Here is a 15,816-nt window from a genome sequence, read left to right as displayed (position 1 = left end):
CGAGTTTTATTTAAATTGAATATTGTGAAAATATCTCTCTCCGTAAGTCTGTCTCTTACATCTTCACGCTTAAACAACCGGATGGCCAAGTGGTTAGAGAACTTGACTATGAAGCTTGAGGTCCCAAGTTCGATTCCCGGCCGGGGCAGATATTTGTACGAATAATACGAATGTTGGTTTTCGGGTCTTGGAGGTTTAATATGTATTTAAGTATGTATAATTAATGAATGAATGAATGAATGAATGAATGAATATGAATGAATGAATGAATATGAATGAATGAATGAATGAATATTTATTCACAGAACATATGGTACATATACATAAGGTAGGTAGGTACAGTATTATTAGCGATCCGTAATATGTTCGGCCATCAGGCATGCGAAAATAAGTCTAGAAAGGTATTCCCCCTTGAATTTACAAGATATGATATACAAAAAAAAAATAGTAGATTAAAGTGTCAAAACAGCATAGAATTGTATATACCGACATGATCTTTTGTGTACCTACACGCCCATAGAAACTCTTGTCAATTAGACACCAGTTTGTAATGGGCGTGTACACGAAATATCGGGTCAGTATTTCCATGTCGGTATTATCCGCGCCGGTAAAAAGTGTCACCCTATATCTATATAAGTATGTTTAAGACAAGCTTTGCTTAGTATGGGACTAGGTCGAGTGGTGTCAAGTGTTCCGTGATATTTTTTTATTTTTCTTTTCTTTTTTAACCACTGATTGAGATAAATTGAGAACCTAGGCCGTACGACGTAAGATTGTTTATATTTTGAATGGTTTTTGCCAACTGAGGTGGGTGAATGGTAAAGTTAGTTCAGTTTATTTTCAAGCATGGTGTTAACCTCCTCACCGCCGGTCATCTAGTCGTGACAGCCGATGGAATGCCTCACTCGCCGCGTTCATCTATACATGACCAACAGTCAACGCGAAATTAATCCTTCTGCAATGGAATTGAAAATCAAGTTGATTTGTCGCTGGTTTTTCTGTGGCGTACAGAGCACGTCTTTTTGTTTGTTTTTTGGCGGTGAAGAGACACATCAATATACTAACCAATTTAGAAACGTTGGATAATTTCAGAAATTGTTATTTCAAGGTACGATATTACATAAACGTCTGAACTGATTTTTATCGAACATAATTACACTTTACTGAAACTCACTTTCACATAAAAAGACCGCATCGAAATTAGTCCAATCGTTTGAGAGCTACGCATAGATATACAGACAGACAACAGCTTCATACTTATAACACCCCTCTTTTTGTGGTCTGAAAGAAGATGTAGTGACAAAAATTGAGAAAGGTATGCTGAGATGGTTTGGCCATGTCGAGAGAATGAATGAAGAACGATTGACGAAAAAAGTGTATGAAGCGAGTGTGAATGAAAATGTTGGAAGGGGTAGATCTAGGCGGTCGTTTCGAGGCCAAATCAGGGACGTCTTGAAAAGAGGCCAGGTCAAGAGTACCCTAAACCGAAGAGCATGTATGAAGGGAATAATGAAAGTGGACGAAACGAAACAAGTATGTAAGTATCGTAGCAAGTTGAAAGAAGTGGTCTCTGCCTACCCCTACGAGAAAGAGGCGTGATTATATGTATGTATGTACCCCTCTTTTTGCGACGGGGGTTAAAAAGAAAGCAAATACCAACATTTTTGAGACCTTGTGCAAGATCCGCCCGGATTGCTACCACCATCTTGCTCGCTAATCCTGCCGTGAAGCAGCAGTGCTTGCACTGTTGTGTTTCGGCGTGGAGAGTAAGACATCCGGTGAAATTGATGGCACTTGAGGTATCCCATCTTAGGCCTCTAGGTTGGCAACGCGTCTGCAATACCCCTGGTGTTGCAGATGTTTATGGGCGGTGGTGATCTCTTACCATCAGGAGACCCACTTGCTCGTTTGCCATCCAGTCGTATAAAAAAAAACCCCCAATATTACACTTCATTCTTATTTATTTTATGATAGCGATTAAAAAAGTAAAGAATCACCCAATTACCTGTACCGTAGCCAATTCGCTCCAAATTAGGCACTAACGACAACACTACGGGGTTGAAAATGGCTTGGACGTCAAGCCATTTTCCACAGTCTTACTCCCAGCCAATAAGATAAAATATAAAATAAACAAGTCGCAACGTTTTTTATGATTTTTATCTTTATTGCTTCGCTTGCCTCGATGTAGGCATAATATGCATATATGATATGAATTTTTAAAGCGATACATATGGGCTTCATAAATGGAAAACTTCTTCAAAGTTAAAGTCAAAATATCTTTATTCAATTTAGGCTATAACAAGGACTTATGAATGTCAAAAAAAAATCTACCACCGGTTCGGAAAAAACCCCTGCTGAGAAGAATCCGGCAAGAAACTCAACGAGGTATATATATATTTTTAAACAGATTTACATTATTATTAAATGATATATATATATATATATATATATACATCACAAGTATTTAACACAACTTTATTTTTAACACAGTAGGTTCGCTATTTGAAGGGATCGCTAATGCGGATCGGAATTATTTCCAAATATCCCTGTCCATGATATAATCATTAACTTTATAATACGCCTTTGATATTAATGTCTTCTTGACAATAGATCTGAATTTTGTATCCGTTTCATTTATAATATTTTTTGGAATTTTATTATAAAAACGTATGCATTTTTCCAGAAAAGACTTTTTGGTTTTAGCCAGTCTGTAAGATGGAACTTTAAGCTGCCCTGTGTTTCTAGTAACCTTTGGCTTATCGACATTAGTGGGAAAATCACATATGTTCTTCCTAACATACATGATTACTTCAAAAAGGGCTCAGAGAAATGACAGTATTTTTTGTGCAAGTTACGTGAAGTGTGAGTATAACTACCACGCTGAGGCTGTATTTCAAGCAGAGCATGTGCGAGGAAAGTGTTTTACATGAACCAATAGGAAAGCTTCATTTAAGATTGGTTTATTGGAATCTTTTTGTATTTTTTTATTTCAATTCCAAATTTTTTGTTACTTTTACGGTCATCTCGTAAAACCCATATCGAAAATGCGAACTGAAATATAATGCATAGAAAAACCAGAAAAATAAGATCAGCGCTGGGAATCGAACTCAGGTCCTCGGAATTCCGTGCCACGTGCTATACCGCTACGCCACCACTGGACAGTGAGACAGACACGAATTTCTCCTATGCACCAAATATCTCAGCTTGTTTGTTTTCTTATTTAGTCACCTAAGCAGCGGCACTAGCTCGAGTTACGATCGATCTAATGAAAATCGTGATGATTGATCGGTAAGAGCCATACATTGTGGATTCATCGTTACGATATTCATGATTGCATGGGATTTTGTTGCGATCTCCGACATCGTCTTCGATTAAGTAAATCGTTAACGATCTTGATCGGCCTGAAGCGACGGATCGTACAGACGAATCGTACCGTGTATGGGGCCCTTTAGTCGCTCATTACGACGCCCATGGAAAGAGATAGGTATATCCAATTCTTAAACTGGGCATATAAGTCAAATGACCTCCACTGGAGACCTTTCTGATGCAAAGGCTGTCCATTAGCTATCTAACGTGGAAATGCCTTTTGCGGTGGGAATGGCAAAGGACGATTTATTTGACTAAATCGCAATTTTGGTAATAATTTCATAATTTTTTGTTAACGTTTTATTTTGTAAAATTATTTTATAAATCAACTATTAAAATTAAAATAACTTACTTATATTTTTTTTATATTTTATACTTTTCAAAAGTTTGTTGAACATCCACGTCTGTGTGTATCAGCAACTTTTTAATATTCTGCAGTTAATCCTTGTTGTTTTTCATGAATAAACTATGCATATCAAAACGGTTAAATTATAAATCGTTTACAGAACTGCGGGTCAGCAATCGTCATTAGTTGGGTCAATATTTTTTTTAGTGTAGCTGGTCGCCATGGTAACGTCTCCTGGGTCACTTCTTAAAAGTATGATTTAATGGGGTACAAATCCACTGAAAGTTAGGAATTGTAACTCCTTCGTGGCTCATCATCCCATAGCATGCATGCACTTGGACTTTGACATAAAACTGACCGTGATTGACCCCTATCTCACCTGATGTTAAGTGCAGATGAGGCCAAAGGTGTATCTCACTGGTTTTTTTAATAGATCTGCAGTATTTTGCTTTATTGTGGCTTTATGCAACTGGGTCAATCAACTTTTTAGTGTTGTTATTCAGTCCCGTTACTCAGGGGACATCAGTGATACACTTTGTTAGAAAAATATTGTTATTGTTAGAAATTTTTATAGTTTTAGCCATGTCTCGTCTGTCTGTCTGTCCGTCCGCGGCTAAGCTCAGAGACCGTTAGTACTAGAGATAACTGTAATTTGGCATGAAAATACCTACATATCAGTCACGCCGACAGTGGTAAAATAAAAAAACTACAAAAAATATTTTAAGGGTACGTACCTCCCATAGACGTAGGTAAAGTGGGGGTGATTTTTTTTTCTCGACTAACCCTATAGTGTGGGGCGTCGTTTGATAAGTCTTTTAAAACCATTGGGGTTGCCAAGATTTTGCGATTCAGTGATCTTTTTGCGAAATATTCAAGTTTAAGGTGTAAATTTTAATTAAATAGAGCCTCCCTCCCCCTTCCCCCCTCTAAAATCTAAACTGTTTGGTGTTTTATTTAGGTACACATCATGCAGTATCTCCTAAAGTAAATTAAATTGCATCAGTAAAAAAGTGGATGTTGCTGACTTTGCTTCTATGTCTCAATTATTCGGTGTATTACATATAACCATATTATGTGGGGTGCCTGAGATTTTCTATTTAACAATAAACACCTTGTATGTATTCGTAAGTTATCTTCAATCAACTATTTCACCTACTTCTACTCATCAAATTGACTAGTTGTAGTTTGAATGACAATACAAGCACATTCAGTAAAGAGGCTAGTCTTAAAAAATGATTTATTTAATAAAATTTATTCCATAATACTTCACGTGACTATTTCTATCATAAAACGCTGCAAGGCCGTCTGGCCGTTGCTATAAAGTTGAGCGGACAATGAATGTAATTTATGGAGGCGCTCTGTTGATTTCTTTTCGCATATTTTATTCAATATTTAAGTTCTGGAACATTTTGTACCCTCGGGGCGAACTGTAATGCTCTACGGAAGATATACTTACTTATGTATTCTTGGACACAATCTAAAGTATTTAATCATACGACTTCTATTTCTATAACCAGAAAGTTTTTCAAATAGCTTGGTTATGTATTACTTTAGCCTCCTGCGTACCAAAGGTACTTTTTTGGAATATCTTTTAGACACATTCAAATTACATTGCTTAGGGCTTAAGATGTTCAGAGACAATAGAGGAAAAAATCTCCGGCTTTTCCTACTAGTTTTCACTCTGTACTTTACAAAAGACCACAGTGTCCAATTATAATTATTTCTTAGGTATGTCCTTCCCAAAGGAAGGATGTAGGCACGAGTTTAGACCTATTAATAATATTAGCAAACTTTGAGGGTTATTAGATAAGGTCTTAATGAACACACTTTCATTGTCAATAGATTTTGGTAAAAATTACATTTTTAATTAAAAGCTTTTTACTGGCTGAACTTTTTGTTGACTGTACTTGCATTGTCACCCAAACTACATTTGCAATACCAAATTTAAAGTCGACGCCATTAACCGTTGAAGAGTTCCGTCCTGCGGAAACGATCCTGGCCAGACTACCAGAATGTAACTACCAGATTATTGTATTGTCACGCAATTTACATAAGTATGCCAAATTTCAAGACAATCCGACTTCTAGAAGTGGGCCAAATGTTACTTGCAAAATTTGACCCGCATATACATAGATACAAGATACATTGTGGTGTTCGGCACATGGACCCTCAAAATTTTTTGTTGGTTGGTTTGGGTTGGGTTGTTTGGTTCACACCACCCGTAACATTTGATATTTACCCAAATCTTCGCTTTCCTCGGCCAGCCCGAGCCCAGTCTGTCCAATGGCAGCTTCCAGCACCACCGCGAACAACAACACACGCCACGCCATTTTACCCGCGGCGGCCATTTTGTCACTCGGTGGCCATTTTGATTGCGCGTCTGCACCTTAGGGCGGTCGGAGGCGGATCTGTAGAGAAATAAATAAATAAATAAACGTGGGCTTATTTCCTTCATTTTTTATCTAAATTGTAATTTTATTTTTATTTTCATGTTTTTGCTTTTAATTATTTTCATTTATTTATTTAAACACAATGCACATTTTTTTATTAGCCTATTTTTGTGTCCCACTGCTGGTGGTTTTGGTGTCACATTACAGTTCATGGACAGGTACTGGAGAGGGTGGATGAGTATGTCTATCTCGGTCAAACCATGAGCCTAGAAAAGAGCGGACAGGACTTGGAAATTCAGCGTCGAATTCGCTTAGGCTGGGCGGCATTCGGTAAATTGTCCGACGTGCTCAGAGGGGACATACCTCTTAATCTCAAGCGCAGATGCTTCGAGCAGTGTGTCCTCCCGGTGCTGGTATATGGAGCCGAAACTTGGACGCTCACGCAGAAGGTCGTACACAAGCTGCAAGTCACGCAAAGGGCGATGGAGCGGGCGATGTTGGGCATATCTCTCCGTGACAGGTTCCGAAATACGGAGATTCGGAGACGAACAAGGCTCACTGATATAGCCAGGGTAATCACCCAAAGGAAGTGGAAGTGGGCTGGACACATATGCCGCAGGAGTGATGGAAGATGGGGGAAGGCCGTGATGGAGTGGAGACCCAGAACCGGGCGGAGAAACGTTGGTAGACAGGAGATGAGGTGGACCGACGACCTGGTCAAAGTGGCGGGAAGGTGCTGGATGAGGAGAGCACTAGACCGAGATGAGTGGCGAGCAATGCAGGATGCCTACACTCAGCATTGGGTGGCTATGGGCTGAAGAAGACTGCTGGGCAAAGGCCTCTCCTCTCTTGCTCCACTAGAGGCAGACAATGTACATATTGACACTAAAATGATTAAATAACGTGGGATAATATTTATTTACTGCTCTGGCATAGTTCCGAATCATGCAAAGCAGACATCGGATATAAAGATTGTAGATAAATAAATAAATAATAAATAAATATCAATTGACCTAGTCCCAAACTAAGCAAAGCTTGTACTTACTATAGATACTAGGCAACGGATAAACATACTTATAAATACATATAATTAAACATCCAAGACTATTATTCATACAAATGTCTGCCCCGGCCGGCAATCGAACCCGGGACCTCAAGCTTCGTAATCAAGTTCTGTAACCACTTGGCCATCCGGTCGTCAAAATACATACAGACCTATTATAGGTAGTATGCAAATATTTATAATTTAGAATATGGCGAAATGGTGATCCTTCTAATACAAGAAATTAACTGTTTTTGTAGTGATATTGAAACATGTGCCGGTAGGTATTTGTGCAAGGACATTACAGTTAGTTATAGTCTTGCACAAGTTTAAATTTGCACAAATAAATCGCTAGGTACGTCTATGGCTGCCGTAATAAATCACGCAAGGGTACGCGAATAAAGACTTCTAATTTTATAAACTTCTGAAGCCATTAATTGTCCCGCATACTCATTTAATTTGCAATTAAACAGCCGCAGCTACAAGCAAAAGGCACTACGTTTTTAACGCGTCGGATTAGCGGGGCAAATGTATGTTAATACGGCTATCGCTGGCCGGCAGAGCTGTATTTGCATGGTATTGAAAACGTTGGAGTTCGGGCGAGGTGGCTGTAATAGCGAATTTAGAATATTTTTTATTGATTATATAATTTTTTGATTGTTATGCGTATCGATTTATGTGAGTAAAATTTATCTCATTTTTTCCTTGATTCTTTGAATATTCTCCTCGATACGCAGACGTACATTTTGTTGGCTGTACAGGCAAGGAAACAGCAGGGCTACTACGAAAATCGAAAATCAATGTTCGTGTCGTTCGGTCCCTCTGACACTTATACTATTTAATAGGAGAGCGAGAGAGCCGGTACCATACGAACTTCGATTTTCGAACTTCGGAGTAGCAGGGCTGAATCACGTACCGGGGTGGAACGTTTTCATAACCAATTTCGCTAAGATTTCTGTGGCAAATTTCTTACATTAGTAGCACACATGTTCCAGCCTAGTACCTGAATCCGTTTCTTTGACTGTACTTGTACTGCATTGTCATATTTCCAACGACAAAATTTGACACCACACAGATGGATGCAAAGGTCCAACATCTGGTAGCATGGTGGACGGTTGTGTTGGGTCTGTGTGATTTGTGTGTGTTCTTACAGTGTGGAGGAGGGGAACTGCATGAACACACATTTCTTGCATAACCGTGGCTATCATAAGGTCGCAGGTGAGCAATGTAACAAAAATAGTCTGTTAATTATGATACCACAAAATTATTAACAAACAATACGAACGTTGCAAGTTAAATAAAAGTTTATAATATCTTACCCCCTAGCAGTGGCACCACACATTTACGGGTAGGTATCTATGCTTGGCCGTTTTTCCTTTTATTTTTATATGTAAACGCTCACGCTTATATTTATAGCTCGACCGTTTTGTTACCTTTTTCAATAGGTATACAACAAAAATCATCGCTCTTTGAACTGAAATAACTTTAGATTGCTTTTATAAACTAGAGCGTTTTAACGACTTGTTTGAATTGGACAATTGGAACACGAATTTACTTGTATTTCATCATCATCATTCCAGCCTATATACGTCCCACTGCAGGGCAGAGGCCTCCTCTCAGAACAAGGGCCATAGTTCCCATGCGGGCCCAGTGCGGATTGGCAACTTCACACGCACCATTGAATTACTTCGCAGGTTTGTGCGGGTTCCCTCACGATGTTTTCCTTCTCCGCAAAGCTCGTGGTAAATTTCAAATGTAATGCCGCACATGAATTTCGAAAAACTCAGAGGTGCGAGCCAGGGTTTGAACCCACGACCCTCCGCTTGAGAGGCAATAGGTCAAACCACTAGGCCACCACGGCTTCATTTACTTGTATTTATAAGCTTTTATTTTTATTTAACTCAGTACATCTTTGTCGTTTTTGCTTGATTGAAAAAATAAGTGTGAAACGAAAAAATACGTGTTCTTACAACATTTTATGATTTTGTAACTGTCAAACAATCATTTTTTTTTTTACTCCATAAACTACAAGGAAATTGAGATGAATCCCATGATTTCAATTCAATTGCTAGACTTATCTAATGATGCACGCAAGCGAAGCCCCAGGTCATCATTATCATCATCATCTCAGCCGTAGGACGTCCACTGTTGGACGTAGGCCTCCCCCATAGACCTCCAGTTGCTTCGGTTGGCAGCGGCTTGCATCCACCGTGAACCCACGACTTTAACCCGGTCATCTGTCCACCTCGTTGGTGGCCCTACGCTGCGCTTGCCGATGCACGGTCTCCACTCGAGAACACAACTCAACACATCACAACACACACAACACAACATTTAGGGGCCTTTTCACCATCCATTGATTAGCGTTAACCGACGGTGAAATGTGATGCCGCCTCCGTCTATTCGAACAAAACAAATAGAGACGGCATCACACCTAACCGCCAGTTAACACTAATCAATGGATGGTGAAACAGCCCCTTAATGCAATAAAGAGTTTGAGTTTCAACTTTTCGGCCATCCGTTCTCCGTGCTAAGCCCCGGGTATATATCGCTAGATGGCGTTAGTATCGTGCCGTTTGACGTTTCAGTCTTGCTTGCGATTGGCTCATTTAGCTATATAACCAATCACGAGCAAACTTCAAACGGACCTCACGATACTAACGCCATCTAGCGATATTTTGCCTCTGTGAAAACCCTCATTAATAATGTACCAAAGAATCATAACTTCAAATAACCGTCGCCTCTAACAACCGGTATAAAGTACAAAACCGCAAGAAACTAATTTGTAAATTCCTCCCATACAAACACATGCACGCAAAGGAATCCTTAACGTTCGCCTTATCGCGTTTCCCTGCAGGAAAACACACATTTACCTATTTCGCGACACCTCGTTAGTGGGGGAAAAAAACGCCTCGGCTTAGGTAATTTTGGCACGCTCAGTTTAAAGTGGCCTCATAATGTTGAGTGGAAGATATGCTTTTCGGCGCTTAAGTCTTTGATAAGATATATGCTAAGAGCTGTTTATGAGCAGTATTTTTATTTAGCATTATATACTTAGGGGCTGGTTCATCATTGATTAGTGTTAACTGGCGGTTAAATGTGATGCCGTCACCGTCTATTCGAACAAAACAAATAGAGATGGCATCACATTTAACCGTCAGTTAACGCTAATCAATGGATGGTGAAACAGCCCCTTACTGTCGCAAAAAGAAAGCGTCGGTGTAAAGAGATGTTAATTGGAAAAGGAAGATAAAAGTAGAAAGCACCTGTAACAATTCGTAGGTCGAAAATATAAACTGAGACATGGATGCACAAAAAAACCGGAAAAAGAGACCAGCGCTGGGAATTGAACCCAGGTCCTCAGCAATCCGTGCTGCGTGCTATAACCCCTACTCCACCGCTGGACAGGAGTCTAGATACGAATTTCTCCTATGCGCACATATCTCAGGTTTTTTTTCCACTACGCTACTTAAGCAGCAGCACTAGCGACATCTATGTTTCGCTCTCATCGAGAGACGTCACATTCTTTTGGAACTAACCGCTCACCCAGACAAGAGATGTCGCTACTAAGCACCAAACATAATTCGTAGGTATTACAAAACTTAAACATCTATAACAGGTAAGTACTACTAATTATTTAGCATAAATGTTTTTTTTTATGTTAGCATGAGACCTACTATGAAGTCTAATAATAAGCTATTCCACGGACCAGGAGACGAGCTGTCTCCAACAAGATGGAGCGACAGACCGGTCTGAGTGGAAAGCCTTGGGGGAGGCCTATGTCCAGCAGTGGACGTCTTTCGGCTGACATGATGATGATGACGAATAAGCTGTTCAAAGAGGGAACGCTCCCAGCATCTTCCTTTAAGTATTTTTTTAGGGTTCCGTACCCAAAGGGTGGCAAGGGAACCCTATTATTGAGACCGCTGTCTGTCCGTCTGTCTGTCACAGGACTCTATCTCTTGAGTCGTAACAGTTAGATACTTGACATTTTTACATATTATGTATTACTGTGGCCGCTGTAACAAAAAATACTAAAAATGGAATAATATTAGTATTTAAGGGGGGCTCCCATACAACAAACGTGATTGTTTCGCCGTTTTTTGCTTGTTATTAATAACGGCAACAGGTAGACGCTTGAAATATTCACAGAATCTTTAGTTACATAATCGCTTTAAAAATAAATAATTAATGAGCTAAAAGAATTTTCTTGCTCACCCGCGACCTTACGATAGCTAAGCTTATGCAAAATATGCGTGTTCATACAGTTCCTCCGCCTCCACACTGTAAGAACACACACAAATCACACAAACCCATCTATCACCACCACCAGTGTAAGTAACTGGTAGCATGGTGTACGGTTGTGTCACTCTGAAGATGAGCTCTGGTTGAGTTCGAAACGCGTCAGTGTAGTGTGGTGGTGGTGGTGATGGGTTTGTGTGGTTTATGTGTGTTCTTACAGTGTGGAGGTGGAGGAACTGCATGAACACGCATATTTTGCATAAGCTGAGCTATCGTAAGGTCGCGGGTGAGCAAGGAAATTCTTTTAGTTGATTGATATGGACCTCCGCAAAGTAACGCCTGATTCAATAAATTATTTATAAATAATTAAATTAAAATAAATATTTAAGGGTGGCATATCATACAACAAATTTGTTTTTTATGCCGTTTTTTTTTGCTAATGTCTAATGTTGTATAGGCAATGGTACGGAACCCTTCGTGCGCGAGCTCGACTCGCACGTGGCCCGTTTTTATTATGTACATAAGTATTTCAAGTTTAGAATCGTTTTATTAAAGAGCATATTATCTGAATTGCCACGGATCAAAATTAAGATATCACCATTCTCCTCGCCTATATAACCCAATGCTAGGCACAGGCCATTAATAGACGCCATTGAATTGCTTCGCAGATTGTACAGGTTTCCTCACGGTGAGGATGTATATATTTTATCAATGGCTTAAGGATTTAAACAATCAAAGAATCCCACGACCTTAATAATGTAATAAATGCGAAAATTTGTAAGTCTGTTTGTTTGTTTGTCACGTCTAAACCGCTGAACCGATTCAGATGAAATTCTATATACAGATAGTTTGAGTCCCGGGGAAGGACATAGGATATTTTTTATCCCGGAAAATTGCATAGTTCCCGCGGGATAGTGAAAACCGAATTTTACGCGGAGGGGGTCGTGAGTAAAGGCTAGTACTTACAATAGTAACAAAACATAATATATAGATACGAAAATATCCCACTGGCACATTGACACTAAGGGGCTGTTTCACCATCCATTGATTAGTGTTAACTGACGGTTAAATGTGATGCCGTCTCTATTTGTTTTGATCGAATAGACGGAGACGGCATCACATTTAACCGTCATTTAACACTAATCAATGGATGGTGAAACAGCCCCTAAAACTTAATTTTCACTTCTCATGCTCGTAAAGTTCGTCTTTATGCTGAATCTGGGTGACATAAAATGTCTTTTTATGCTCTAGCTCTAGTGCATAAAGAAAATCTTCGTCTAAGACCAAGGTAATCAGATGTCAGCAGCCACAAACAAAAAAGTTTTATATGGAACTAAAAATCAATCAAAATAAATCAATTAACCTAAAAATTGATAATTATGTAGCAATGCATGAAAAATAAAAGGTACCTAGTAAGTGAACAATTGTTTCCACTGCTGCTATTTCATTTCCTCTCAATCGAAGTGAAAAGCAGAGTATAAAACTCGAGCATTAGACCCATTTCCCCTGGACGTGTCTATCCACCCTCGCCGTATCCGCTCGGGTGGCTATATGAACGTCTCGGGTAAAATGGCTCGTTTTATGCTCTTGTTGTAAAATCTACTATTAATTTATTGAAAAGCAATACTTAACATCGGTGCATCAATCAATTATCATCCCAGCCTATATACGTCCCACTGCAGGGCACAGGCCTCCCCTCAGAATGAGAGGGTTTGGGCCATAGTTCCCACGCGGGCCCAGTGCGGATTGGGAACTTCACACACACCATTGAATTGCTTCGCAGGTTTGTGCAGGTTTCCTCACGATGTTTTCCTTCACCGCAAAGCTCGTAGTAAATTTCAAATGTAACTCCGCACATGAATTTCGAAAAACTCAGAGGTGCGAGCCGGGGTTTGAACCCACGACCCTCTGCTTGAGAGGCGATGGGTCAAACCACTAGGCCACCACGGCTAGGTAATCAATTAATTTCAGCTAAAATAAAAACATTTTAGATTGTATGACAATGTTTGCATTCCATGTATCTGGTTAGACATGTCACTGCTTTTAGGCACTAATTAAAAGAACAAGTTTATTTTGTCCAAAACAAAATAAACTTTTCTATTTCTCTTGGCCAGTTGAGGTTTTAGGATTTTATGTGCTTAAAATTAAATTAGAACAGCCGTTTTAGGGTACAAGATTATCAAATATACATTCACATACTTTAACATTTTTAATATTTGATGGAATATGATTCACCGTAAAACATTAAAAACTAATATTCGGACCATTATCTATTCGGTGAACGATATTTTCTGACTGTAATTGTAATCACTTGTGATAGTGCTACGCCGTAGCGCGCTACGGATGCGTGGGAAAGCCTAACTAAGTTATAGCAGTTAACAGGTAACTTAGTATTTATTAAGACTATTATAATAATTCGGACAACTAACTATTCGGTATACGGTCTTTTCTGTCTGTAATTTTATCGTTTACACTTATCGTTTGTGCTACGCCGTAGCGCGCTACGGATGCGTGGGAAAACCTAAGTTATATAGCAGGTTATCAGTAGTAGGTATTTATGAAGACTGATTATTATTCGGACAACTAACTATTCGGTAAACGGTCTTTTCTGTTTGTAATTGTTTACACTTGTCGTTTGTGCTACGCCGTAGCGCGCTATGGATGCGTGGGAAAGCCTAAATCGTAGCAGTTAGCCGCTCGTAGCGAGCTACGAAATATTGCAAGTTTATTCCGTATAATTTTTGCGAGATTTCTTTTTTTAATTAAATTTGCATGTTTTAAAGGTTTATCTATTTTTATTTCTTGAAATTTGATCTTTATAGGGTTCTCCAAAAAACAGGAATATTTCGAAAACTTGAATTAATCCGTTCCTATACGACACTAATATTTTTAATTTTAATTTTAAACTTTAAAATACTATTTAAAAAATCAAACTCCAATAGAAGTAGGTAGGTACTTTAAAAAATATATATTCCGCCTTCTACTGAACATGCAATCAGCCGTTGAAATATCAAAAATCCACTCTAAGCTCAAAAACTTTGAACAAACTTAGTCTCAAAACGACCACTATTACAAAAAAAAATACTCACAAAACACGGCAGATTCAACAACTACATCCCAAGCACGAATCACTTAACTAACACACAAAAGTTCACTCCAAAAGTTAAACGTACGTATATCCTGAAACCGAACGAACGTGCGACCACCCCCTGCCACAGCCCGAAGCGCACTGAATTCTCACCTCAAATTCTTCAAACAAGCCAGTCCAGTACCGTAGTATAACCCTACCAAATCAAACAACCCACGGTTTCTACCACGTCACTTTGCGCCAGCTACTTCTTAATTCAGCCACTTGCTTAAAAGTATGGAGCCAGGTTATTACCCAACGTGATTATGTAATACGAAGTTTAAAGGCAGTTTGCTTTTGAACATGTTCTATTGAATTTAGTAGGTTTACGTATGGAAATATAAAGTATGGAATGGAAGTATTTCGCTCGTTAGTACGGTTTGGTTTAAAACTTAGTCGTGCTTTGCGTTTGTGGATGTCTTTGATAGATTTCTTGTAGGGGTTTTATAAGCAAAAATTGCGTGGAAATGTAGGACTTCATTAGGCAAAGTAGTTAGCTTTAATACTTAATTATACAGGTTGGCTCATTTAGATCGGTCAGAATGGGAAAGTCTGAAACTATAAGACATGAGATCTGTGCCCTATTTCACGAAGCTACAAGTTACATTTTAAATGCGGTAGCCTTTGTTTAACAGTATGCGTTGAAAAGTGATTACCGCTTGTAAATTGTAACATAGCTTCCTGAAAAGGGGCATTGTTCTTAGCAACCATGTCATCGATTTTAGTAACAAGAAAAACTGAATTCATACATTTAAAAATTTTTGCAATCAGTCCGGGAATCGAACCCGGACGTTTTTAAAAATAAAAATTACATTTTATTTTTTACATTTATTTCATAGTAACATTTATTGCTTGTCACCTACGCTACCGATATCCAAATAGAAATAATGAGTTTTATTTTTCAAAGTTACTGAGTTCAAATCTCAAACTGAGTAAGTACATGTTTTTTTTTTAATGTAAGAATGCAGCTTTTCTTGTTACTCAAATCAATGACATGGTTCCTAAGGTCAGATCTTCATCGTATGTCTTAGTTTCAAACTTTCCCATACTGACCGATCTAAATGAGCCACCCTGTATGCTATGATGCGTAAGTCAATCTGGTCGGCGATAGTTGATAAAAAAATATATAATTCCGTGTGAGCCCTTTAACAAGAGAAAATAATTAAAACATAGATCATACTCGTCAAACTGAACGACAATAGTTCAGCGACTTAAAAATAATTAGTTTTTAGGTTTTCGTCCCTCATTAGAAAAAACGGAACCCTTATTATCACTTTGTTGTGTGTCCGTCCGTCTGTATGTC

The 15,816-nt window shown here is 38.8% G+C and overlaps 1 protein-coding gene across 3 annotated transcripts in view; it reads right to left on the bottom strand.

The window, feature by feature from the left end:
• LOC141439176 (neural cell adhesion molecule 1-like) overlaps positions 1 to 14,594 on the bottom strand; it is a 126,090-nt gene extending 111,496 nt beyond the window's left edge. For all 3 annotated transcript variants that reach the window (XM_074103344.1, XM_074103345.1, XM_074103346.1), the window contains exons 1-2: positions 14,476 to 14,594; positions 5,952 to 6,120 (exon numbers count right to left, since the gene is read on the bottom strand). In XM_074103344.1, coding sequence (XP_073959445.1) covers positions 5,952 to 6,060 — 109 coding nt within the window. In that variant the 5' untranslated portion in view covers positions 6,061 to 6,120; positions 14,476 to 14,594. The remainder of the gene's footprint in view (positions 1 to 5,951; positions 6,121 to 14,475) is intronic.
• Positions 14,595 to 15,816: the final 1,222 nt, after the last annotated feature.

Source organism: Choristoneura fumiferana, chromosome 20, assembly GCF_025370935.1.
Source record: "Choristoneura fumiferana chromosome 20, NRCan_CFum_1, whole genome shotgun sequence".
In the NCBI taxonomy this organism is placed as follows: domain Eukaryota; kingdom Metazoa; phylum Arthropoda; class Insecta; order Lepidoptera; family Tortricidae; genus Choristoneura; species Choristoneura fumiferana.
This window is presented reverse-complemented; position numbering and strand designations above follow the sequence as displayed.